Source organism: Myodes glareolus, chromosome 20 (assembly GCF_982192425.1).
Source record: "Myodes glareolus chromosome 20, mMyoGla1.1, whole genome shotgun sequence".
In the NCBI taxonomy this organism is placed as follows: domain Eukaryota; kingdom Metazoa; phylum Chordata; class Mammalia; order Rodentia; family Cricetidae; genus Myodes; species Myodes glareolus.
The window spans coordinates 4,964,611-4,990,468 of NC_142045.1; the positions used below are offsets into that span (position 1 = coordinate 4,964,611).

The 25,858-nt window shown below is 42.5% G+C and overlaps 1 protein-coding gene across 6 annotated transcripts in view; it reads right to left on the reverse strand.

Annotated features, from left to right (window-relative positions):
* Positions 1 to 8,313: 8,313 nt before the first annotated feature.
* The window catches only part of Sh3d19 (SH3 domain containing 19), a 151,853-nt gene continuing 134,308 nt past the window's right edge, over positions 8,314 to 25,858 (reverse strand). For all 6 annotated transcript variants that reach the window (XM_048424513.3, XM_048424511.3, XM_085682538.2 and 3 more), the window contains 8 exons: positions 22,424 to 22,496; positions 21,427 to 21,557; positions 19,350 to 19,408; positions 16,525 to 16,727; positions 16,044 to 16,096; positions 13,661 to 13,847; positions 13,192 to 13,289; positions 8,314 to 10,198 (listed from right to left, as the gene is read on the reverse strand). In XM_048424513.3, coding sequence (XP_048280470.3) covers positions 10,082 to 10,198; positions 13,192 to 13,289; positions 13,661 to 13,847; positions 16,044 to 16,096; positions 16,525 to 16,727; positions 19,350 to 19,408; positions 21,427 to 21,557; positions 22,424 to 22,496 — 921 coding nt within the window. In that variant the 3' untranslated portion in view covers positions 8,314 to 10,081. The remainder of the gene's footprint in view (positions 10,199 to 13,191; positions 13,290 to 13,660; positions 13,848 to 16,043; positions 16,097 to 16,524; positions 16,728 to 19,349; positions 19,409 to 21,426; positions 21,558 to 22,423; positions 22,497 to 25,858) is intronic.

Here is a 25,858-nt window from a genome sequence, read left to right on the forward strand (position 1 = left end):
ATGTGGCTCTATAAGTTACAACTTGTTATATTTGCAAATTCAGGTTTACTACTCCTCCAGGAACTTAGCTCCAACATTTCTGTTTGGGACTCCTAGTGTACTTGAGACCAGTGCTGCAGGCTGGCTTCAGTTGTGCCTTTCAGGAGTCTTGCTGAAGACTTACCTTTCATTCAGGTAACTTGAATGAAATGTCTGTGTGGATGTGCTTCTAGCCTCTTGGTTAGATTAAGTGTATCCCTCAGAATAGTGTAAAAAGTCAAGGTTGGCCAGTAGTGTGTCAAACAGGATTGATAGGCAAGGTGCCACAAATCCTATGTGTCTCTACATGTATTTTAGTATATGCCAAAAATCCATTGACTGGAGGCTCTTGGCTTGGACCATGCCATATATTTACATCCTGTGTAATGTCTCCCTCAGGAAAGTAGGCTTGCTTCTACATGCTACCAGAGTGAAAATCTTAAAATGTCCTGTACCATAACCATTACTATATGGCCTTTAGGATTTAGGGGCACAGGAAACAAAGGAACATGAAGTTTAGGCAATACTTGGAGTAGTAAAGTCCTCGGTTTCTGATGCGGTAGCCTCATGTCTTCTGCCAGAATTTATGAAACTGAGCAAACCCTCATGCATAAAACAGAAAGCACCAAGTAACCACAGGCACTCCTCCGGTTCTGAAGCCAATCTGACTTCTACAGTAAATATCCGGGGCTGGAAAGATGGCACAGTGGTTAAGGGCACTGGCTGCTCTTCAGAGAACCCAGGGTCCACTGCTGGTACCCACATGGTAGCTCATAGTAACTGGCTCAGGAAATCCAGTGTCCCTGGGGACCAGGTGTGTTTGTGTATACATAGAAGCAAAATTCATCATTTAAAAAGTATTTCAGCACGTATCTGTTGGTCAGCTTTCTGACATGGTGGTTTTGGTTCCTTGGCACTGCTGCCTTTGTGCTTGAGTGACAGCATAACATTAGGTATGTGTGGCCGAGGAGGCTACTTATTACATGGTAAACCACGATGCAAAAAGAAGGTAGCAGGGGGGGCTGGAGAGATGGCTCAGAGGTTAAGAGCATTGCCTGTTCTTCCAAAGGTCCTGAGTTCAATTCCCAGCAACCACATGGTGGCTCAAACCATCTGTAAAGGGGTCTGGAGCCCTCTTCTGGCCTGCAAGCATACACACAGGCAGAATATTGTACACATAATAAATATTTAAAAAAAAAAAAAGGTACCAGGGTCCCAGTATCTACCAGGTCTCTACCTCCCAAGTAATGTAGAATAAGGTATGTACTACTATACTTGGTCTTGATTTTTTATTTTTTTAAAAAAAATTCTGTTTTTGAGACAAGATTTCTCTAGCCCTGGCTGTCCTGGAACTTACTATGTAGACCAGGCTGGTCTTGACCTCAAAGAGATCTGCTTGCCTCTGCCTCCCCAGTGCTGAGGTTAAAGGTGGGATTAAATATGCATCACCATGCTGAGCCTAATTATTTTTTTAAAAGTAGGTCTCACTACATGTTACTTAAGTTAGTTTTAGGCACTGGGCTGAAGTGATAGTCTGCCTCAGCCTCACAAGTTCCTGGGCCTTCAAGAGCATACCACTGCTTTGATTTTATCTTACTCTTAGGCATTTGTCCATACAACAAACTAGTTTTAAAATTTTCTGGTGGTTTAGATGAGAATGACCCTCATTAAACTCTGCTGTATGAATTCTTGGTCTCCAGTTAGTTGCACTGTTTGGAACTATCAAGTGTGGCCTTGCAGGTGTGATATAGGGGCCAGGCTTTGAGGTCTCAGCTCAGGCCAGGCCTAATGTCTCTCTCTTCCTCTGCCTGCTGCTAGTAGGTCAGGCTGTAAAGGTCTCAGCTATCCATTCATTGCCACTGACTGTCTCCTGCCATGTTGACCATGAAGTAACCCTCTAAAACTGTAAACAGGTTCATGGTTCCTTCTATGAGTTGTATTGGTCACGGTGTCTCTTCACAGCAACAGAACATAACTAGGTCAAGGTTGATACCATTTTTATTCATTGCACTAAGCCTAATAGAGTGGATAAACAAATTGTGATATTTAAATCTTTAAATAGTAACAAAAGAATTGATTCACCATGGATACGTTAAGCAAAAGAAACCAGAAAAAAAGAGTAGGTATGATTTTATGAATTTAAAAATTTGTGGTGGTGGAAATCAGAACAGTGGTTGTTGGGTGAGGAGTTGGGAAAAAGGGTACAGCAACTGACCGGAAGGGAGTGTGAGGAACTTTGGAGACAAATGTTTCATGTATTGATTGTATATGGTGTCAAAATCCATAGATTTCCTTGATATCCATGCATTTGATGTAAATATGACTCAATTTAAAGATGGGTGAAGCCAACTAGGTCATTGATTCGTTGTATTTTGCTGCACTTTGGTAACCGTCTGTCTTACTCCTGCTTTCCACACTGAACTTACCCTTTCAAACCCATCTGGAATTGTGGAATTGGAACCATGCCTAACGACACCTTTTTCCACTTCAGTCCTGGGGTTCTTGGCTTCTGTGGTAATCAGGACCAGGGTCTGGGTACCACTTATAAGAGTCATGGGGCTGGATCTGATAATGCTGTCCAGCATTCCAGAGATCATATTCAGCATCATTAGTGGCCTAACAACAGTCTTTTTTTTTTTTTTTTTTTTTTTTGAGACAGTTTCTCTGTAGCTTTTGGAGCCTGTCCTGGAACTCAACTCATTCTGTAGACCAGGCTGGCTCTTCCTCCCAAGTGTGTACCACAACTGCCCGACAGAAGGGGACTTCTGCTCTGCAGTTGTGCTGGAGAATGTGGTCCCGAATCTCTGCCTGAAGGGCTCAGTTTCCAAAACGTCTCATCCTTACCTCGTTCTCAGGAAAACCTGTTTCCATCCACTAGAATGTGATTCTGAAGTGGTCTACTCATCCGGTAGGAACAGCCAGCAACAGGATGGTTAGACCACTTGACCGTCACATTTGCAGGGGTTCAGCACTCTTTTCTTTGCTGTTCTTTGGCTTGTGGTTTTTGTCCTTTTGTGTTGTGTGTCTGTCATGCCCCTCTCCTGCCGCCCTGGGTTTCTCTGTATAACTGCCCTGGCTGTCCTGAAACTCTCTGTAGACTAGTATGCCCTTGAACTCAGAGATCTACCAAACTCTGCCTCCCAGGGTACTGAAGTTAAAGGTGTGTGCCTAGCTGTTTTTGTTTGTTTTGAGAGGTTCTTACCACATCTCTGTTCAACAACTCAATATGTAGCCCAGGCTGGCCTTGATTACAGAGAAATCAGCCTGCCTCTGCCTTCCAAGTAATGGGATTAAAGGAATGTGCCACCACATCCAGCTTGCTATTTTTTTTTTAAAACAGGGTCTAACTAGGTAGCTCTGGCTGGCCTGGAACTCACTATATTGCATCCTTCGGTCTCTGTCTCCTGAGTACTGGAGTTAAAGACATGCACCACCATCTCACCCACTTGGAGTAACCTACTGTTTATTCCAGCTTCCCTGAGCTGTCACTTTAGGTGTTACCTGGGCTTGCTCATGGCCCAGCACAGTGAGTTCTGACCCATTTGCTCTGTACACAACCTTTTCACTATTTATACATCCGCAGAGAAGACAATACTGTCTTTGTGGTACTGAACTGGAGGGTTAAATGCACTAAGCCCTGTCCCCTTTCTACTCTCTAAGATAGGGTTTTTCTGTGTATCCCTGGCTGTCCTCAAACTCACTGAGATATGCTTGCCTCTGCCTCTTGAGTGCTGAGATTAAGGGTGTGTACTACCACTGCCCAGCACACAGAGGCCTTTGAGAAAGTCTTCTCTGTTGGCCACTTGGGGGCCTGGAAAGCAATGTGGTTGGCTGCATTAATCTTTGAGTCAGGATTCTTAATAAAGTACTTCTACATGATTGGAGAAATAAATATAGATTGATATATTTTGTTTTTGAGATGGTCTCATGTAGCCCAGGCTTGCTGTAGATTAACTATGTATCAAAGGATAGCCTTGAACTCCTTATCCTCCTGTCTCTACCTACCAAGTGCTGGGATTATAGGATGTGCCACTGCATGACTTAATTATTTAGATATGACAAAAATTTTACTGTATTGCCCAGATTGGCTTCAGATTCAAACCCCCTTGGGCTGAAGTGATCTTGCCATCCCAGTCCCACAAGTAGCTGAGAACAGGTGTCTTCCTTCCTTCCTTCCTTCCTTCCTTCCTTCCTTCCTTCCTTCCTTCCTTCCTTCCTTCCTTCCTTCCTTCCTTCCTTCCTCCCCTCCCTCCCTCCCTCCCTCCCTCCCTCCCTCCCTCCCTCCCTCCCTCCCTCCCTCCCTCCCTTCCTTCCATTTTGTTTTGTTTTAGTTTACACAGAGTTTCTCTGTAACAGCCAAGGCTGTCCTGGAACTCCCTTTGTAGACCAGGCTGGCCTCTAATTTACCTGGCTCTACTTGAGTGCCAGGATTAAAGGCTTGCTTGCACCATCACAGCTTGCTTTTTGTTTTTTCACTTTTCTTCAAAAATAAAAATATAAAGAAAATAAGTGCAGGATGATTGTTGTCAGTCAGATGTGGCACACGATGAAGTCTAGAGGCTCAAGCAGGGTGATCCTGAGTTAGATCTGCCCGAGCTACATAGGGAAACAACAAAAAAAAATGCTGCTTAGTTTTTGAAAAGTAGACAACCAACTGGTGTGGGAGGTTCTTTTGTCTTATGTGTTCCTTTTACTTGTTAATGAATAAAGAACTGGCTTGTCCTATAGCATGGGAGGAGGAAGGTAGAGTCAGGGAGATGCCATGTAGCCACTCTGGAGACAGATGCAGGAACTTTAGCAGGTAAGCTACAGCCACGTGGCCATACACAGATTAATAGAAATGGGTTACATTAAGATGTAGGAGTTAGGGCTGGAGAGATGGCTCAGAGGTTAAGAGCACTGCCTGCTCTTCCAAAGGTCCTGAGTTCAATTCCCAGCAACCACATGGTGGCTCACAACCATCTGTAATGGGGTCTGGTGCCCTCTTCTGGCCTGCAGGCGCACACACACAGACAGAATATTGTATACATAATAAATAAATAAATAAATATTTTTAAAAAAAGATGTAGGAGTTAGCTAATAAGAAGCTAGAGCTAATGGGCAAAGAAGTGATTTAATTAATAAAGCTTCTATATGATTATTTTGGGTCTAAGCTAGCTTGGCGGCTGGGAAGAACAAGCAGCCCCTCCTCCAACAACCAACAGGTAATATTTTCTGAATTATGAATTTGAATCATTCTGAAAAGAATGTTGGTGAATTCTTGTAGTAAACAGTCCCTACTATAAATACAATTAGGATTTGTTTAAAATCATCCAGAATGTTCCCCAGACTCATCTTGTATTACTTTTATCTAACACATACTTTGAGATTGCTTCTTGTTACACAGCCTTACCAGCAGACCTGAAGTGTAAGCAGTCACAGAGAAAGGAACTGTCCATTAGTGGACAAACTCACAGCTTGAGTTTCTAGCTTACATTAGTGTACATAAGAGACTGACAGGACTTCTTTCCTACAACTGTCCTAGATAGTCTCATATAGCCCAAGCTAGCTCTAAATTCACTAACCAAATAGCCTTGGATTTCTAATCTGCCTGCTTCTACCTCCCAAATGCTGGGATCACAGGCATGCAACACCAGCTTGGCTTGTACTTCTCTTTCTATCTGAAAGAATATTTCAGGGGCCTGAAGAGATGGCTCAGTGGTTAAGAGTACTAGCTTTTCTTGCAGAGGACCTAAATTCAATTCCCAGCATTCATACTGTGGCTCAAAACCACTAGTATGTAACTCCAGTTCTAAGAGCCAATATTTTCTGAATTGCATGGGCACATGACACACACACACACACACACACACACACACACACACACACACACACACAGGTAAAACATTCGTTCACATAAAATAAATCTTAAATTTTGGAGTTTTAATTTGTTCTGTGCAAGTAGTCCTTCCCTGCCTCCTCTTATTCCCTCCTGCATCAATCTCCATAGTACTGAGACTACAGGAATACCTGGGGGATTTTTTAAAAATGAGTTGTATGAGCATTTGTGACTTTTACAGGCTAAGAAAATACCAAAACATTTCAAAGAGTTATTTTTACTCATATCTTTGTGTCACCTGTATGCAGATGCCCCTGGAGTCCGGAGGAGGTTTCAGGTCCTCTAGCTGAGGCTGCAGGCAGTTGTGAGCTGCCTGCCATGGGTGCTGGGTCCTCTGGAAGAGCAGGATGTGCTCTTAGCTGCTAAGCCATCTCTCCAGCCACATAGGCGACTTTTACAGGTAAAGAGAAACACATCATTTCAGCATAATCAGTGGGAAAGCCTAGATTGGTCCTCAGTGGAGCTGGGCTGTACTTGGGGCTCTACCAGCCCTTTAATCTCCTTATTGAGCTCTGTGGTAGAAAAAGCCTTGTAATGAAAGGAGAGGCCCCTAGATGGTGGCAGTGTTCTGAGTGAGGCTCTGGATGTTGCGGCTTTCACGCAGTGAAGTAAAAAGTAAGGTAGAAAATGATTTCCCATTTGTTCTGAAAATCAGCTTATGAATTCATTCAATGATATTCAAAATGGCATTGAATCATAAATCTTGTGGCCTCTGTGCAACTGATGTTAACTAAAAGAAACCATTAATGTTCACACCAAAGTGAAAATAATCCCTTATAATTGATCCATATATCCACTGCTGCTTTTTCAGGCTTATGTACTTAAATTGAAGAAATTGAATACAAACAGTGATTTTTAGGGACACTGCCTTATAATCCTATAAGTATTTTTTTAATGTCAGTTCTCATGATACATTTTGATAAATACACTAATATTCTCTCTTCTGAATGTTACAGACTGATTTTCAAGAACAATGAAGGAAGTTCATTATTACAGCAAGGTATACAAGGGCATCTAAGGAAACACCTCATCTTTTAGGGTTCAAAGGATAATACATTGGGTCGAGGGATGTAGCTAAGTAGTGGAGTGCTTGCCTAGTATCACAAGGACTGGGCTCAATCCCTCATACTGCAAAGAATAAAACAAAAAGGATAATATATTAAAATGGCCTCTTCAATTTTAACCTAATTTAAAAAAAATGAGTATTGCAGGAGGTTTGTATGTGTAGTGGGCGTGGAGGTATCCCCAGAAGGCTCATGTGTTTGTATGTGTGGTGGGCATGAAGGTGTCCCCAGAAGGCTCATGTGTTTGTGGTGGGCGTGAGGGTGTCCCCAGAAGGCTCATGTGTTGAAGGTTTGCTCTCTATGTAGAGGCACTGCTACTCTATCTAGATCAGGTCCCGACGAATTAACTAATCCATGATGGATGAACTCCATTGATGAGTTCACAACTGGGCAGGATAGTAGGCAGCGGAGGAAGGCTACAGGGGATGTTTCTTTGAAGAACATGTTTTGTGCCTGGCCCTTTCTTTTCTCTCCTTCTGCTCCCTACTTTCCCTTCCCTTTCCTGCCTCTTCTTTCGTGGATTCTGTATGGTGAAAAGCTCCCCGCCACGATATTCTGGCGTGTCTCAAGTTGAAGGTGATGGAGCTAGATGGCCTTGGACCAAAAACTCTGAAACCAGGCCAAACAGATATTTTCTCCTTTAAGTTACAATCAGGTATTTTGCCACTGTGAAAAGCTGACTGACAAACAATATCAACCTTTCACCTAAGTTTTGGAAACAAACTCAACAATCTATTCTCATTTCTTTCTTATAAAATTTTCTCTGCATACAATTATTTTTCTTGGAACATTGTTGATATTTGTCTCTTTGTTTTTGTTTTTTAGGACAGGGTTTCTCTGTAGCTTTGAAGCCTGTCCTACAGCTAGCTCTGTAGACAAGGCTGCCTTTGAGCGCACAGAGATCCGCCTTTCTCTGCCTCTTGAGTGTTGGGATTAAAGGCATTCACCACCACCACCCGGCTTAATTTTTTTTGGTTGATGTTTGTCTTGACTTCAATCAATTGAAAGTGCCCATAGAATATATAAGAAAATATAATAAGAAAGTGCCCATAGAAACCCCACAGCTACATCTTGCTTTCTATTGGTTGAGAGAGAAATAAATAGCGAGCAACACAGAACACGGTCGAGTGAAATGTCAAAAAACTGAATTTGTTTCAATATATATTTCTGTCAACAAAGGGGAAGGTACTGAGTAGGCTAAGATAGTGCTGTTCCTGCCTGTGAAAGTCATCCATCTGTCTGTCCAACAACCCACCTAGCAAAGCACCACCCCACCCACCTGGGCAGAGGACTGGAGATACAAGGCTAAGGAAGACACCACCTACATTCTGAAAAATACAGTATAGCCTGAGATAAGGAATGGAAAAGTTCAGTTCAGTTTATTATAGTGTCAAGTAGATACACAACTATTGCACTTATCATTCTGCTTACAGAAGGCCAATATTTAAGAGGGATTTTTTTCCTCAATAAAGATAGGTTTTTCAGAATCTTTACTATTAGATGTTGAAACCCCACAGACAAAGACACTTCATGCCCCCCTCCACACCCTTGACCTCTTCTTGCTCTTGTATAGCTGGCTACAAATGAGAATTTAGTTTGGATAACACTTTTAAGTCATCCCAATCTCATGAAATTAATCTGAGTGAAAACTGACAAGAGTTTTCCTTATACATTTTTCACCCAAAATGTAGTAAAAACTCCAAGTCCTTAATTCCAAAATCAAATGCAACCATATGCTAGGGATAGGAAATTTAGTCAAAGATGAAGTAAATATTACTTCCTTATAGAAGTCACGTGTTCAGGGAATCACTGGTTGCCCAGCTTTTTGGATAATGGGGAAAGCAACACAGATGATGAAGTGGTCCAGCGTGTGGAAGTCTTTCTCAAAAAAGAGAAGAAAGCCACGAACCTCACTGGGAAGTGTTGCACATTTCCAGTGAAATATTAACCCCCGATCCGTCAGGAAGATTGTCTTCAATCCATTTGGCTGGAGTTTGTAAACTGTAATTGATTCAGTCAGGCAAGAACCAGTTTTCAAGCTCAGAACATGTTACCCTAGTCAGTGGGAAAGTGGTCTTGTGTTTACTCCAATAACTGCAGAGATGAGCTGGGGGTGCGGTGGAGGGGAGGGCTGCACCAGCCTTCAGTCGTCTTGAATTATTTTTCCTTCTGATTATATTGAGAAGAAATGAGCTACGAGGCCTTGGTACGGTTTTTCATCTTACCATTTGCTCTGTATTCGAAGATATTGTTCATGATTCATAATGTACTACTATAACAAGACAAAGCTTTTATGTATTACTGGGGTAATGCAAAGAAAATGAGTTTCCTTTGGGTACCAGTAATTGTCAAAGGAATGATTGCAGATTCAGAAAGTGTGCTTTATAACCCTGTTAACATAAAGTATACACGGACGAAGAGATAAGTGTGGCATGTCTGTGCAAGGGTTAGTTGTATTAGCAAGGCATCTCAGGGATGGTTTTGGTTCTTTTGATCCTTCAAGTCCCAGGACAAGTAGGAAATGCTGGGAAACACAAGGATCATTTGGGGGGAACATGAGCTATTTCCCCACCTGCTTGTAAATGTCCCAATAGTAACCAAACTATCTGTCCTAAAGCAAGAATTTGCCCTGGGACTAAGAATAGTGTGCTCAAACTGTTAGAATTAATTTGAATATCAAAAATGAAATTCAGATTACCATCCATATCCTGATAGTTACAGCATGTAGAATGTCAAACGTCCTCTTTTTAAACTAAAGTAGGAAATGAAGAAGCATGGTTAATTCACGTGTGTGGATGGGGACAGGGGTACAAGTACAGTTCTTGCTCGTTAGCCGCCCCGCACTGCCATCACCAGACAATTTCCCAGGGGACGTGTGCATCTGCCTGCCATCCCCAGTAACGTTTCCTTGCTGGCTTTCCCACTCACAGTTTACGTACACCTTACCACCAAGGATAAAGCTAAACTATAAAACCTACAAGTTTTCTGCTCTCAGAAATCCTAGTGTACCACATACACCTTAGATATTTCTCTTTCTGTTAAAAAAATAGTGCAAAATATCTGATAGTCAAAGTGAATGTTCAAGTGAGTTCTCGTGCCGAGGAACAGCCAAGCTTCACCTTCAGCTGACTTGCAGAAACTGAACGTAGTTTTTGGGAAATATTCCAGACCTTCCCATTAGCTCTCCACACATCCAGTCATCATCCACGGGCTCCAGCTCTGTTATTACATCTCCAGCCTGGAAGAAGACAGGAGTGAGAAATAATTATTGGTTTCTGCAGGGTGTAAGCACAGAGCGTAGCCTACCTGGAGCGGCGTGAATAATCTTCTCTTTATATAACTCATTTATCTTGATTTGCAGAGAGGATTAAATGATAAGTCAAACAGATGATGTATACCTAATGATGACATTTGCTCGCAGGCCTGTTTTTCTCAAAGTAGACTCAAAGACCCCCGCCGCTGTCAGTCTTACTGCACACTATTTCCTGCTTATGTTCACAATTCCTAATCTGAATTACTCTTTAATCAATAACAGTATCAGCTATATACACACAAGCATACATACTTTCATTTAACAAGTATTTACAGAATACCTACTATGTAGCAGACACTTCTCTCGGTAATATAGGTATAGTAAAGTAATAATGGACTCTAGAGTGGGAGGACAAGCCCATGGAGAGACACAGAGCACGGCTTTGCTTCTCATGAGGGCCATCAAAGAGGGACACTGACCGTCACACCTCCGTAAAGATTACAGATAGGAGAGTGAGCCATATGCTCCCTGTGTGCCTTGTCCTAGCCTTTTCCTTACAAAAACTGAACTTATTTAAATGACTGTTTCTAGAGATGAGCACTCTTAGTACCCTCAGTTTAGAGATTTTTGTATTTTATTATTATTATTTGTGTGTGTGTGTGTGTGTTGGGCATGCATGTATGTGCTCGTGTTTCGGTGTGTGAGCTCATGTGTGCACAAGTGCATGTGTATGTATACACATGGAAGCCAGAGGTTGATGCCACTGTCTTCCTCAATCATTCTCTGCCTTGTCCTGAGGAAAGATCTCTTGAACCCAGAACTCACGAATTCAGCTAGTAAGCTAGCCAGCTTGCTTAGAAGATCCCCGTCTCCGCCTGAATGCCATAACCTCCTGGCATTTACACAGCTACTGGACATCTGAATCCAGATCCTGACATGCACAGCAAGTGCCTGATGCACTGGTCCCCTCCCCAGCTCTATGTTTTCTTGTTTTATAGATGAAGAACCTGAAGCCCAGGTGTCACGCATCTTATCAGGATTGCACACATAATTAACACGGAGCCTCAAACCTCAGGGTATCTAGGGCCCATAGTCCTAACTAAAAGGCTACGAGGTCACCAAGTTCACAGTGCAAAGTTACTATAAAACTGCTCTGTGAACAGCCTGAGCCTAGTATACTCTTAATTCTTGCTCATAACAGTGTTTCCCTCTAACACGTGGCTCATTCTATCACTCACTAGCCTCAGCATCAATTTTCAGGCATCCCATCTTAAGTGCTTTGCCTTGACAAAGAATACCGTTTTATCCTCATCTATGTTAGTCACAGTGGTCGTGTGTCTTACATATGTGCAGATTATAATTCCCTTACCAGATGAAGATATGATTTTGCTCCTTATGGTGTCTAGTAATTTCCTAGAGCCTGACTTTAGAATTCTGCAAAGGTCTAAGATGACCTGGGCTACTTCAAAAAAATATCTTTACCAGAATAAATGGAATTCTTTGTAGCACCACTACCTAGCTGCCTGCAAAAATTATGTGATTAAAGTCTTTCCTGTATGGAGAATGGACTGAAAACATGGTGACTATCAAATGTCATATATCTATTCTACTTTGCTTAAATATGTAAAATTTTGGCGATTCAAAATTTGTTACAAATAAGTTACTTCTGCCCTAAGTTATAATATAATGAATAGTTGAGGCTATTTTTCTAACCACTGTCAGTCCAGAATGCTAGGACTATATAAGGTATCTATTTACTATAATGCTGTAGACATTTGTATTTAAGTAATATGTGATAAAATATTAATGACCAATAGCACTGAAAGCAGTGAAGAGACCCTTAACAGAAAACTCCACAGCTATTTGACCTATGAGCCACTCGTTCGTGAAGACACTCTGTTTCTTGTGGAGTTTGCTGTGAATTCTGTAAATCGGCACAAACGAAAGCAAAACAACACCCTAAAAGTCTAAATTCAGAGTCTTCACTTCTAACAACATTTTATCTGAAGACAAGGAGTACATCTTGGGTCTCCGATTTGCAAGACTGAGAAAGAGCAAGGCAGCAGTTTCCCAGCTTGAGGAGTTTGTGGATCAAGGTGTTAGAAAAAGATTAGAGTTACCAACTCAGTTTGTGATGCCTGTCATTTATTAGCAATATTTTATAGTAGAAATGATATTTTAATATAAAAGGCAGAACAGTTTTAGAATACAGGAAACTGACACAAAGCAGGAGTTGGCAACTTCACCCGACACCTTGCCCGCAGCCCCGCTAGGCTGGTTAGCCTCTTTAGTTCTCTCCCTAGAGACTCCCTAGAGATGAGTGAAACCTCATTTGGGCAGTCTCCTGTTCCAGGTCTCATCTTATCCAACTGCTCCTGGAGCCTTTCATTCTTTGCTGGGGATGGAATGCCTTCAAAGACGGAGGATACAGGAACTATTTGAAGGCTGTGGTTACTAAGCTAAGGTTTTCCCTCATTCCTGACATGACAGTTGACAATGTAAACTATCAAAGCCTTATTCACATGCTCCTCCTTCCCAGCTACCCTCTTCCCACTTTTGGACAAGGCCTCACGAGAGGTTCAAGCTGGCTTCAAATAGATGATCTTCCTGCCTCTGCCTCCTGAGAGCTGGAATTATAGGACTGTGTTACCACGTCCAGTTCTATCCACTCTCTTCCCTTCTAATTATGGTCTGAGGGGTGGAGAGATGGCTCAGAGGTTAAGAGCACTGGCTGCTTTTCCAGAGGTCCTGAGTTCAACTCCCAGCAACCACATGGTGGTTTACAATCATCTGTAATGATATCTGGTGCCCTCTTCTGGCCTGCAGGCAGAACACTGTACACATAATAAATAAATTTTTTTAAAAAAACAACTAGGATCTGAGAGCTCCTTATTCTTAGGTAATGATCAATATTTCAATCATATGTACATTGCAAAATACGTACTGTTAGAGAGATATAAAAAGGTATGTAGTCTGACCTTGAAAGAGAGTTCATCATCATTTTCCCCAAGGAAATCATAGAGGGCTTTGACCTTCCTCCCCTTCAATATTGTGGTAGCCATGCTTTTTGCCTCAGCTGTGAAGACACGAGAATCTCAAATATGCAGGAAGAAAATCACACAAAACACAAACATCCTAAGAACCTGTCTTGTCGCTCTTTGAATATTTTCAATTAGTTTTGAATTTATTTAACTTGCAAAAAAAAAATAAAGTTAAATAAATTTATTTAACTTAGCAGGAAAAGAACTGTACAAAGTCTATTTAATAGACAGTTTGCTGTTGTTTAGTGATATCTTTATCTTTTCCCCTCCACAATCATCTCTCTAGATGTAGATAAGGAACTTAAGTCAAGAAAGGGCAGAGGTAAAGGAATACATTTAAATAAATACTATTTAAAAGCCTTGGGTCCTTCCCTGAAGAGGAAGTCACGCCTGGCAGCTGTCATACCTGGGCAGGGCTGCACGAACACGGCTGGGAAGATGCCTTCCCTGTCATGCAGTCGGCCGCGGTACCAGTCCGTGTCTAGCCGCTCAAGGATCAGGATCCGGTCTCCGCGTTTGAAGGAGAGGTCCTCGCTGGTCTCGGCCACGAAACTGTGAAGGGCTTTGCACCACTCTCCAGCAGGGCTGCCATCCTGTCTCAGAGCGGGAGTCTCGTAAGGAAGGTGAGGGTTTATCCCCAGGCTTCAAGAACGATGAGGAATGAAAGCTAAGGGGTCGCGGGGGCAGGTGGGATGGCTCAGTGGTTAAGAACACACCCTTCTCTCCTAGAGAGTTTATGGTTTTGCTACTCTTAAGGAACATGTAATATCTAAGCAGGAATTTCTGTCTTGTGACCTAGTCTAATGTGATAGGCTACTTCTAATTCTCCTTTAAGAACATTTTCTGTGGGAGTGGAGAGGTGACTCAGCAGCTAAAAGCACTTACTGCTCTTGCAGAGGACTTGGGTTTGGTTCCCAGCACTCACAGGATAGTTTAAAACTACCTGTAACTCAAGTTCCAGGGGATAAGACATTCTCTTCTTGCCTCTACAGGTTCCTGCACACATAGGGTGCACACACACACACACACACACACATACACACACACACACACACAGAGAGAGAGAGAGAGAGAGAGAGAGAGAGAGAGAGAGAGAGAGAGAACACACGGGGTTGGAGAGACGGTTCAGTAGTTAAGAGCACTGGCTGCTCTTCCAGAAGATCTGGGTTTCATTCCCAGCACCCACATGGTGGCTCACAATCCTGTGTAACTCCAGTTCCAGGAGATCTGATGCTCTGCTTTGCCATCCTATGGCACTGCATATTCATGATGCATAGAATACATGTAACAAAAATACCCATTTAAATAAAAAATAAAATGGAAAAAAAGCTTTTTAAAAAAGAACACTGGCCAGGTGGTGGTGGCACATACCTTTAATCCCAGCACTTGGAAGGCAGAGGCAGGTGGATCTCAGTGAGTTTGAGGCCAGCCTGGTTTACAGAGATAGTTCCAAGACAACTAGGGTTGTTACACAGAAAAACCCTGTCTTAAAAACCAAACCAGGCTGGAGAGATGGTTCAGAGGTTAAGAGAACTGACTGCTGTTCCGGAGGTCCTGAGTTCAATTCCCAGCAACCACATGATGGCTCACAACCATCTGTAATGAGATCTGGTGCCCAGAACATTATATACATAATAAATAAATTAAAAAAAAGCCAAACCAAATGAAAACAAAACATAACAAAACAAAACAAAAGAATATTTATCTACCAGGCATAGTGGTACATGACTTTAATCCCAGTCGCTAGGAGGCAGAGGCTGGCTGATCTCTCTAGAGTTTGAGGCCTGTCTGTCTACATAGCAAGACCACATCTTTAACGCCCCTCAATGCATTAGAAGGCTCTGCCCTATAAAGAGGCAGCTCTTCCCAGTTGGATGGGAACTCGTATTTCAGAACCTCTAACAGGTAGTGGAGGGTACAGGTACAGAGGCTTTGCAGCCAGGCAGGCAAGGGTTCCAGACCCGGCTCTGCCATTTCCTCACTGTGTGTGAGACACCGGGCTTCTCTGAGATTCGGTTTCATCTCAGGGTTGCTGTGAGAGTGAAATCAGAGGGCACAGGGGGAACACCTTCTGCAGGGCCTGGCGGAGCACTTAAACCTAAAAACCCCTTACCTGCCAGGTTGGTGCCCCACCCCTGTAATCCCAGCACTTGGGAAGCTGAGGCAGGAGGATGGCCACATATTTGAGGCCAGCCTGGGCTACAGAGTGAGATTTTATCCAAAACAAAACACAAACCAAAAACTAAAAAGCAAAATTAAACAGACAAACAAACAAACAAAACCAACCCAAACAGTATCTAATTGTGTATGTGTGTGTGTGTGTGTGTGAGAGAGAGAGAGAGAGAGAGAGAGAGAGAGAGAGAGAGAGAGAGAGAGGAAACTGTAATGAAGATCATGAGAGGAAAACAGCTTTAGAGAGAGAGAAGGAGAGGGCGCCAGGCATGGTCATGCACACTTGTGCATCACCACTTGGGGGGTAGAGGCAGGACGGTAAGGCTTCAAGGTCAGCCTGGGCTCCCAGACCCTAACTTAACCCCTCTACAAGAAAGAGAGTATGGAATGGAACGCATGTGACATGAAGACAGAAATGGGGAGACCACATTTCTTTGCTTTGCCTCAGGGCCTGCATGTCTTCCCACAGATTTTATGATCAACCATCAAATCTACTGGAAACATTTGCTATACAACAAGAAATGTGGGTTCATACTGTTTTCTCTCAATAATTATAGTATCAGTTTTCCAGGGTTTAAATGTGGCTGTCATTGCAGTTATCCATTCAAACAGCCTACCTGAGAATTTGAGCCAGGGTCTTCATTTTTGGTCTTTGGTGGCACCTTTGTGTCTACATTCAAAAAAGAAAGTCAAATGAAAGACTATTTATTAGAATTTATTAGACAGTATTAGAGGAAAATTGTTGGGTGGGCGAGAGTGTGGAGTCTGGAATTCCAGACCAGTCTCTTGGTATTAGCTTCTTGGCACTGTTTATTTGTAGACCAGGACTCACAATTAACTGTCTCACCCACTGTCTAAGTTCAGTTACCACAGAACTTAGTGACAGAGCCACTTTGTCACTTCTCATAGGCAGCCATTGCTAATTACCTAAAGCAATAAATACAACCAGTTTCTGACATAAATTACCATTCAATGTAAGTGTTCCTTCTACCTTATGAATATGGCAATATGGATTATCAAGCATCTTAAGTGTTATTAATTACCGGTTCATTTGAATTAGGCAACAACACAGTAAGCACCCGTGCTCTCCATACTCACTTAGAATATTTGCACCAGATGGGGGAAGATCCTCAACAAGCTCTACAAAGTTAAGGGGGAAGATCCCCGTCCGGTCTCGAATCTCTCCTCTAGCCCATTCCTCATTCACATACTCTTTCAGAATAATTACTTCTCCCTCGGAGAAACTTAACTCATCCTTCTGGTCTCCAATATATTCAAATCGAGCAACACATCGTGGGCCTCTGAACAAAGAACATGGTTATGGTTAACGTAAGAGCATTTACGAAAACTAAAACCCTTCACAGGCTTTCCCGTCAAGTCTACCATTAACTAACAACCTTTTGTTAATTTGCTTTTGTTTTCTGAGATAGGGTTTCTCTGTGTAATGCTGGCTGTCCTCGAACTCACACCCGTTTGTCTCTGCATTCCGAGTGCTGGGATTAAGCTGTGTGCCACCGCCTTTAATTGCTGGCTAAGCAACATTTCTTAAAGCAGGATAAAGTGATTGGGCAGTGGTGGCACGTGCCTTTAATCCCAGCATTCAGGAGGCAGAGACAGGTGGATCTCTGTGAGTTTGAGGCTAGCCTGGTCTACACAGGGAACTCCAGGACAGCCAAGGCTACACAGAGAAATCCTGCCTTGAAAACCAAAATAAAACCAAACCAAACAACAACAAAACCAGAACAAAGTGTTCTCTAGCAGTGACTTCAAAAAAGCTTTCTAACTCACATTCAGTCTTTCAGTAAATAGCCTGTTTACTACGGAACACAGTATATTTGTTCTATGAAAAAAACTTTTACGAAAAGAGTAAGTTACATCTCTAAATAACAAGGGTTATTTCTAGATAGTGACGTTCTCCGGATCAGTAGCAGCCTGGTAGTCTACACTGCACATCTGCCTTTTGGTCATGTTTTATTTAATTACAGAATCTCCCTAGACTCCAAGTGTTTGTGTCTTTGTGCCAAAGCAATCCATGGCTCAGTCTGAACCCTTTCAATCACAAACATGCTGGGATTGGAGTAGTTCCCCTGAGAATCTCAGGGCAAGACATCAAAGTCTTGCTTAAGGATGAAGATACTACAAGAGTGGCATCTGCCCAGCAGAGGGGATGCTCACTCTGTCATGATTGAATCAGCGAGCTGACAATTTAGGAAGTCAGAAGAAACAGAAAGTTGGCGAAACACATAATCTTTCATCTGCTTTGTTGCTCTGTAAGGATTGTGGGCACCTTTAAGAAAGCTGCATTTCCGAGACTAGAACAACCCTTCAGTGATCTGCAACTCTGATGGCAAATAAGACACAAGGGGGAAAGAAGTTGGTCTGTAGAAGGCCTGATTTAATACCACACTGTTGATTTGAGGTCTCAGCAAGGAAGTTTCAACAGCAGAAATCTAAAGAGAAAACAACCACCTATAAAGGAAAGGCTGGCCCTTGCAGAATTCAAATTACGATGTAAACTCAACCTGGCCATGAGGTATCTGTTGTTCAGAGCAGACACACAGCCTGAAGTTCGACCCGATGACTTGATGCTGTGACACCAAAAATTTTCTTATTTGTGATAACCTTTGCGTTTATTGTCTCCAGTCCCCTGGGAATACCTCCTTATGCCTGACCTATTCACAGACAGGTTTACAGTCTTCACCAGGTAGAGAACTGGACTAATTTGCTCATTTAACTAGAATATAAAGCTGCACTGTGTCAGGTTTTAAATCACACAAGAGTTACAACGGAGCATAAAAGGCATATAAATCCCTGGAAAGGTCTCACAAACACAGAAACACGCAGGGAGAGCCTGCAGTTAGCTCCTCCCTCACCTTTGGCTAGTCATTAAAAACCGAACAATACAAAATGTCTACTAAGATGCATTTTCTTGTTTTCATGGATGGAATTTGAACTCAGCACTGTATACTTTGCTAGGTAAGTAAGCATTCAACCACTGAACTGGGCCCTGACCTCACCGGGCTGTTTTTGTAGGATTCATATTTTTATAAGATATACATATTTTCCATGAGGAAAACAGTTGAAGCTTCTAAAAAAACCTGCTACTAAACGCTATAAAGCCGCACTAAAAACTCACTGATGACAAAACTATCTGTGCAGGCGACAGCCAGATCAGGGAGAGTTCCTTTAGACTGCTTCATCGCTGTCCCCAGGCTTCTTTGGAAGGTTGCTTAAGCTGGCTTCTATCAGTCTGCTGCATTGAGTTGTAATTGAATTCTTTTTTAAAAGTTTTCTTTTTTTATTCATTTATGTGTATGAGTGTTTTGCCTGAAGTATATATGTGCACCACACATATGTCTGCTGCCTACAGAGGTCAGAAGAAAGCATTGATTGGATCCCTTGGAACTGGCGTTATGGATGGTTGTGAGCCACATGTCAGCAACAAGTTGCTCTTAATTGATGAACCATGAACCATTTCTCCAGGCTCTCTTTTCTTTCCTTTTTTAAGGCTCTTTTCCTTCCTTCCTTCCTTCCTTCCTTCCTTCCTTCCTTCCTTCCTTCCTTCCTTCCTTCCTTCCTTCCTTCCTTCCTTCCTTCCTTCCTTCCTTCTTCTCCCTCTCTTTCTCACCCCTTTCTTTAAAAGGTGTGGGTTTGCATGCACACACCTCCAGAGACCAGCAGAGGGCACTAGACTTCTGGAAATGGAGTTGGGAGACTACAAACTACCTAATGAGGGTGCTGAGAGCTGAACTTGAGTCCCCTGGAGGAGCAGGTTGCATCCTAACCACTGAGCCACGTCTCCAGCTTCTCACTATCACAATTAAATAAATAAAATTCTTCAGAATTAAAAGCACATTCCGCTTAGAAATTCTTCATTTCTTCCTCCTTTTTATCTCGTATAAAAGAACACAGATAAAACTTACTTAGCACATTGAGACGAAAATGATTCTCTTTTTCCACTTCTTCCTTCTGGAATATCAACCTAGCAAAGAAAATCAAGGTAACACTTGCTTCTTCTTCGTAATTTGGTTAAGATAAATTTAACATCAAGTAATTAGGAAATGCATGATTGAACTCAAACAGGAAAGCTAGCTGTTGAACACATTGGAGGTATAGCTGATGAACACTAAGAAAACCAAAATTGAGTTTTGGAAAAAATGTGCAGGTTCAGCTGGACGTGGTAATACATTTCTGTAACACCAGCACACAGGAGGCTGAGGCAGGAGGATCATGAGTGGAGGCTAGCCTGGGCTACAGTAGTGAGACCCTGTCTAAAATACTCCTGTAACACCTGCACACAGGAAGCCAAGGCTAGCCTGGGCTACAGTAGTGAAACCCTGTCTAAAACACTCCTGTAACACCAGCACACAGGAGGCTGAGGCTAGCCTGGGCTACAGTAGTGAGACCCTGTCTAAAACACTCCTGTAACACCAGCACACAGGAGGCTGAGGCTAGCCTGGGCTACTGAAGTTAGACCCTGTCTAAAAGGGGTAGAGGGGGAAGAGTTCCTGACGTAGTTCTCCTTGAGTAATCAATCTTGCTGCTGTCATGAGCACATTGACATCATTTTATCCCTGAGAGTTCGCTACACTTAATCTGAGGAAGTTGAGACAGCCATCAGGTCATAACGAAGGGCAGGATGGTCCCCAAATGAGGAGTTTGCTCAGATTTGTGGGTTCTCTCCACATATGGAAGGGAACTTGCCCCTTCACCACCTCTAGGATAGGGAGACACACGAGTGTCTACTAAGCGCCAGGCACTTCAGTAAATAGTTGAGCTGGGCTGGGATAAAACTCTTGGCCATACGCATGCAGCCAAAACCTACTTAAGGCCAGGAACTCTATATTAGATCAGTGCCCTTTTAGATAAATTCTGTAAATTTGATGCTTTAAGCCAATTTTTTAAACTTGTGGGCTTAGGAATAACATTTATACCAATAAAGTGGCCGTCTGGGTGTGATGGATTCCAGTGTGGTAATCGTGCTTCTTAAAGCACTGACACCGAGCAGAAGAAAAATGAAGAGCGCTAAAACTAACATCACTCTTACTACTAATGTAGAGAATGTGGTTAGATTTCTTCAAAGAACCAGGCCACATCTACGCTGGGCAAGTTTTAAGATCTACGTTTCATAATTAAGGAGACTCAAACTCTTTTCTATTTGAAAAATACAGATTTTCTGTTATACTTAGATTTTAAAGTTTCTGATATAATGGAAAATTATCGTTTTTTTCTCCCCTTCAAAATAAGTTGCTAACTTTTAAGCTAGCGTTATTAATATTTCACAGTATCAATAGGTTTATCAGGCGGTGAGCTACACTTTTCCTATTAATACAAGTATTCAAGGAGCAATCCTGTGTTGTCCCCATGTTTCACAGCTGCCAAGGCTTGGCACGAAGACCTTCAACATACTGGAGTGTGTTCACAAGTTAAGCTTTTAGGGGCTATAAAATTTTGATGCTTCAGTATAATTTCATCCAGTCAGGCTTGAAAATATTATGTGGAAAACCATGAATGGAGCACTACCTCTTGTGAAAGTGTCTTGGTACTCTCAAACCGACGTGGTACCACAATCCCACAGAACATCCCTTCAGAGCTGTCTAGGAGCATGTAACTCATGTTCCGAGGGTCTCAAAGGATTAACATAGATCATTCAGTGCTTAAGAACCCTCCAAGGATAACTGATCTACCAACTGATGTACCTCCATGAGAGCATGGTGGGCCCAGCAGTGGGCACACAACTGAAGATAATGATTCTCCCACCCTCAGACTCTGTGAATAGCAGTTAGGGGCAGAACCTGTGAGTCCTTACCCCTCCCATAACTGACTGCTGGCAGAGCTAGTCTGTGTGGAAAGGAGATTTATTTTTAAAATGTCCAAATGATCAAGAGAAGACAGAAAGGAGGAACTCACGGCTGCAGGCGTCTAGTTCCTCTTTCTCACCTGCGTGTCCCCCTGAATGACTGAACATGTGGCCAGATCAAGTCAACAAAACCCACTTACAATGACTCTGACGTGATTGGCGGGAAAAACGCCAGTCCGGTTTCTGCATTTCCCTCTGTACCATTCTGCATCGATCTTTTCGAGAAGATAAACAATCTCTCCAGATGTGAGGCTCAGATCATCGGATTGCTCTGTGACACAGAATAGGGACATGTGAGGGGTTTCCCCAGCTGCCCATGTGACCATAAGCAGAACAAAGGGCATTTAGTTTTGCCCTCAGAGGCACTATATTCCACTGACTCTGAGACAGACCGGCTTACACTGACCAAATTAATTTCTCATAACATTTTACTTAAAAATTTTTATATTAGAGGTTCTCTTTTCTAAGACAAGATTAGATATATCTACTAAGGGAAACCATTTTTAAGACCACTATTGTCCTGGCCAGTGGTTCCCATTGTGCCAATGTAAGTCTCTTGCCGAAAACACATTCAACACTGAAAGGCCTTTAAAGATATGGTGTGAGACACTGACCATTATTCCCAGTCACCCTTGAAAGCTATTCCAACTTCAAATATTAACTAAGGGAGTACTACAGCTCTTTAGGAAGAAATTTATCTATACTAAAATAATAATCAGCCTGCCAAGTACATAAGTAAATAAGTTGCAAATAGTTTTAAAAAAAAATTCATAGCCTTGGTTATGAAAGATAACTTAAAATGATTAAAAAATCTAATACTTTGATCTCATATGTAAGTGGTGGGGTGAGGTATATTAAAAAATCTTTTTAAAACATCCTCTTGATTTTATTAAATTAGAACGAACTTCATCACAGAGTTAAAATTTATAGCTGGTAAGCAACGGCTACTTTTCATTTGTATGGGGGGATCTCCCATCCCTTTCAAAGGACATGATTGGGTGCGCGGCCCCTTCCTGAAGGCAGCGTTGATGAACAAGATGATATCTGCAGGGTCGGGTTTTATAGGCTCAGCAGTGAGGAAGGCAGGCTTTGGGAGGGCATCCCAGGGCTCCACCAACTCAGTATTTATGTCCTTACCTGCTGGGAAGTCATGCAAAGCCACAGCGTACGGTGCACCGCTGTCGACGGGATTCTGAGTGTGGCCTGAATCCTGGTGGGGAGGGGAACAGGGCAATGAACGGAGTGTGCAGGATAGAACTGGTTTCATATTCACTCAGACACCACTGTTTGCTTATTTGTTTGTTTTCTTGTCAGAGCCTCCCTAGAGGACTGCACCAGCTGTAAACCACACAGGTGAGGTAGGCAAGGCAATCATTGTCACCTCGAAAAAGAACGTGTCCTTGCCAGGGAGGGGGCAGGAGTAACTTGCCTATCACGAAGCATTTCTTTTCAAGGATTTACTTATTTATGCATGTGGGTGTTATGCCTGCATGGATGTCTGTACACCATACACGTGTGTGGCATCCACAGAGACCGGAAGAAGGTATTGGATCTCCTGAAACTGGACGTACTCAGAAGTGAACCTGTGTCCTCTCCAAGAGTAGTAGTAGGGTCTCTTAACCACTGAGTCATCTCTCCAGATCCCTAAGCATTTTGATTTTAAAGGAAGAAACTAAAACAAAACAGAACTGTATAACTTTAAAGGAAACAAAACAAAGTACCATAACACTTATCCTATTTCAAAGTTATCCTGTTTGCCTTCCAATGGTCCTCTCCTTCTTCAGCTGACCAATTTAAACCTTAAGGACAAAGCTTTCAAAGTCAAGCCCATTCTGCTGGAAGAGAATGAAGTTCTGTATTTATGTTCTTGCTTTTTTGCAGTGAAAGGAGCTAATGACTTTCCACAAAAGTATAATTCACAAGAGCAAAACCACTTCATTTATTACCACTTAGCTGAATACATTCTCTAGTTTGAAAGCAACGTTATCGACGATGCTTGGCCTTTCTATTTAATCTGAATGGTTTATTCAACAGCAATTCTGAGTAAATTAGCAAAGAGAATGTAGTATTCTTTAGCTAGGTAAACAAGGGACTGGATTAGCTGGAGGGTGGGGTTGAAGAGGGGCATCTCATGACTGACAAGCAGTTGCTTGGTTTTACTTTGCCTCTTGTTCTTCTTCCTCCTCCTCCTCTTTCTGGCTCTGGTGCTGCTATGTGGACTAGGCTGGCCTTCAACTCATAGAGATGCTCCTGCCTCTGCCTCCCTAGTGACGGGATTAAGGTAGACCTAGAACTCACTCTGGAGACAAATTTCAAATTCATGATGCTTCTGACTCAATATCCTGAGTGCTGGAATTATAGGTGTGGGCCACCACACCTGGCTACTTCACATCTTTATATGGAGAGACAGGCTTATCAACAACATCATTATCATTCCCGTCACCAAATCCATTAAAGGATATTGTTTACCTTCTTTGGTGGTGCTGGGGATTGAGCCCAGGGCCTTATTCATGGGCAAGAAGTATTGCACCCTCAACGTAAAATTCTTCAACACTAGAAAACGTATGAACTGAACAAAGGTAGAGACTTTTCTGCTTTTCTTTCCTCTTTGCTCCTCAGTGACCCTTGACGTCTTAGGGACAGTTCATCTTTGTCCCTTCTACATCCCTGGTGTGCTGGCTTGATCCCAGTACACTGTAAGGAACGGCTCACTCTTCCCACCTCGTAACAACTCCGGTCAGATCTTTCCTGAATCCACTTGCGCTTTTAACCAAAATGCACCACAGAGGCAAACTATGTTCTTCTCCCCCCTCCACTACCTCCCCTTTGAGAGAGGGTCTCCTCATGTAGCCCTGACTGTCTTGGAACTACTCTGTAGACCAGGCTGGCCTCAAAGTCACGGAGATTCGCCTGCCTCTGCCCCCCAAGTTCTGAGATTAAAGGTGTGTGCCACTACTGGCTGACATGTGCATGTGCCCGTGTGTGTGTGTGTGTGTGTGTGTGTGTGTGTGTGTGTGTGATATTTGTATTTGTTCCTGATTTACATCTGCAGGAAAAGGAATGGCTATTCAATAAACAGTATTAGATTGGATGGCTACTAACTTGGAAAAAGTGAAGTCAGAGATCTATCTTAAATATAACATGAACCTGAGCCTCCAAATGGACCAACGGTCTAAACATACCCAAGTGAGAAGAGTTGAAAAGATAATTTGAGCCTCCAGTTAGTTTCCTTTTTCAAGCCTTTGGGGATGAGCAATGAGGCTCATCAGGTGAAATAGGCTAGCCAGGGTTGGCCACAAGGGAGCAGTACAGCCCAGATGCTGCGGCCAGGGTGCACTTGCACGTAAGGTAGGTGAATCTAAGGGAGTTCAAAGACCTTTCTACATCATTGCTAAAGAAATGATATAACAACAGGGACAGCTAATACCATTGCTCATTTATGGTGCTCCACTCACTGTGATAAATATCTTCTGTGCATTAACTTTGGCTCACTTAGCTTGTTAAATGTCCAAGATAGAATTCACACAAAATAAAATTTATTCATTTAGAATGCATGTGGTTTTAGAACATTCATAGGACGGTGCAACTACCATTGAAGTCTACGTTTAGACCATTTTTATTCTCCACAGAACCTATGTGAGGGCTAAAGTTATGTTTTAAGTTTTAATTACTGTGCCTCAGAGATCTTTAAAACAAAAATGCCTCTAACCTGTAAGCCCTACTTACTCTAGGAGAGATAATTTCCTGGGATGAAGGGAGTTGTTGTTTATATAAGATACTAAACCACAGGGTTTTGCTTCTGCAAACAAGCTTGGTTGTCCCAACCACACAGAATGTGCTTGATCACACATAAGTGGGAGGGACATAGGCAGGAAGTACGCCAGGATGTGTGTATGCTTATCCCCAGTTGGACAAAACCGGGAAGCATGACCCTTGTGGGTTTTGACTTTATAAATCTCTAACTAATGTAATTCACAGTCCTTCTCTGAGAATCCAGGGTGGATCTGGCCAGTATTTAATAAAGTTTGCTTCAGATTTGGCTTAAAAATTGTGGTAGTGGTCTTCTCGCCTGGTGGGGATTAGCACCTACCCCTTAACAGTTACTCCTCCATCCTACCCTCAGCCCTAAGCTAATGCTAACCTACTTTCTGTCCTCACGGTTGTACCTTTTCTGGGTTTCTATACAATATGTCAATTCCAAAAACAATTCTGTTGGGCATTACCACACTCACTTCACATATAAAAACCAAAACAACAACCAAAACCTTCAGCACACTCTGTGGCCACCCAGGGTGGAGCAGGGGATGGTGATAATCCTTCATTTTCTCTGTGACCAATCCTTTGGATTCAACCTTAACTAATAAATTTAATGTCTCCTGTTTACCAAGTTAGGGGGAAGTATAACACATCTTTGGACCTTTCTTGCCACTTAAGGTGGTGCTGGGACAGGCACCGCCACATGCTTAGTTAAAGTGCTGTGCCAAGGAGCCACCCACTCATTAATTTAATTTATTATTAATTTATTTATTAATTTAATTAATTATTCATTTCATCAACAGAGATAACACAATG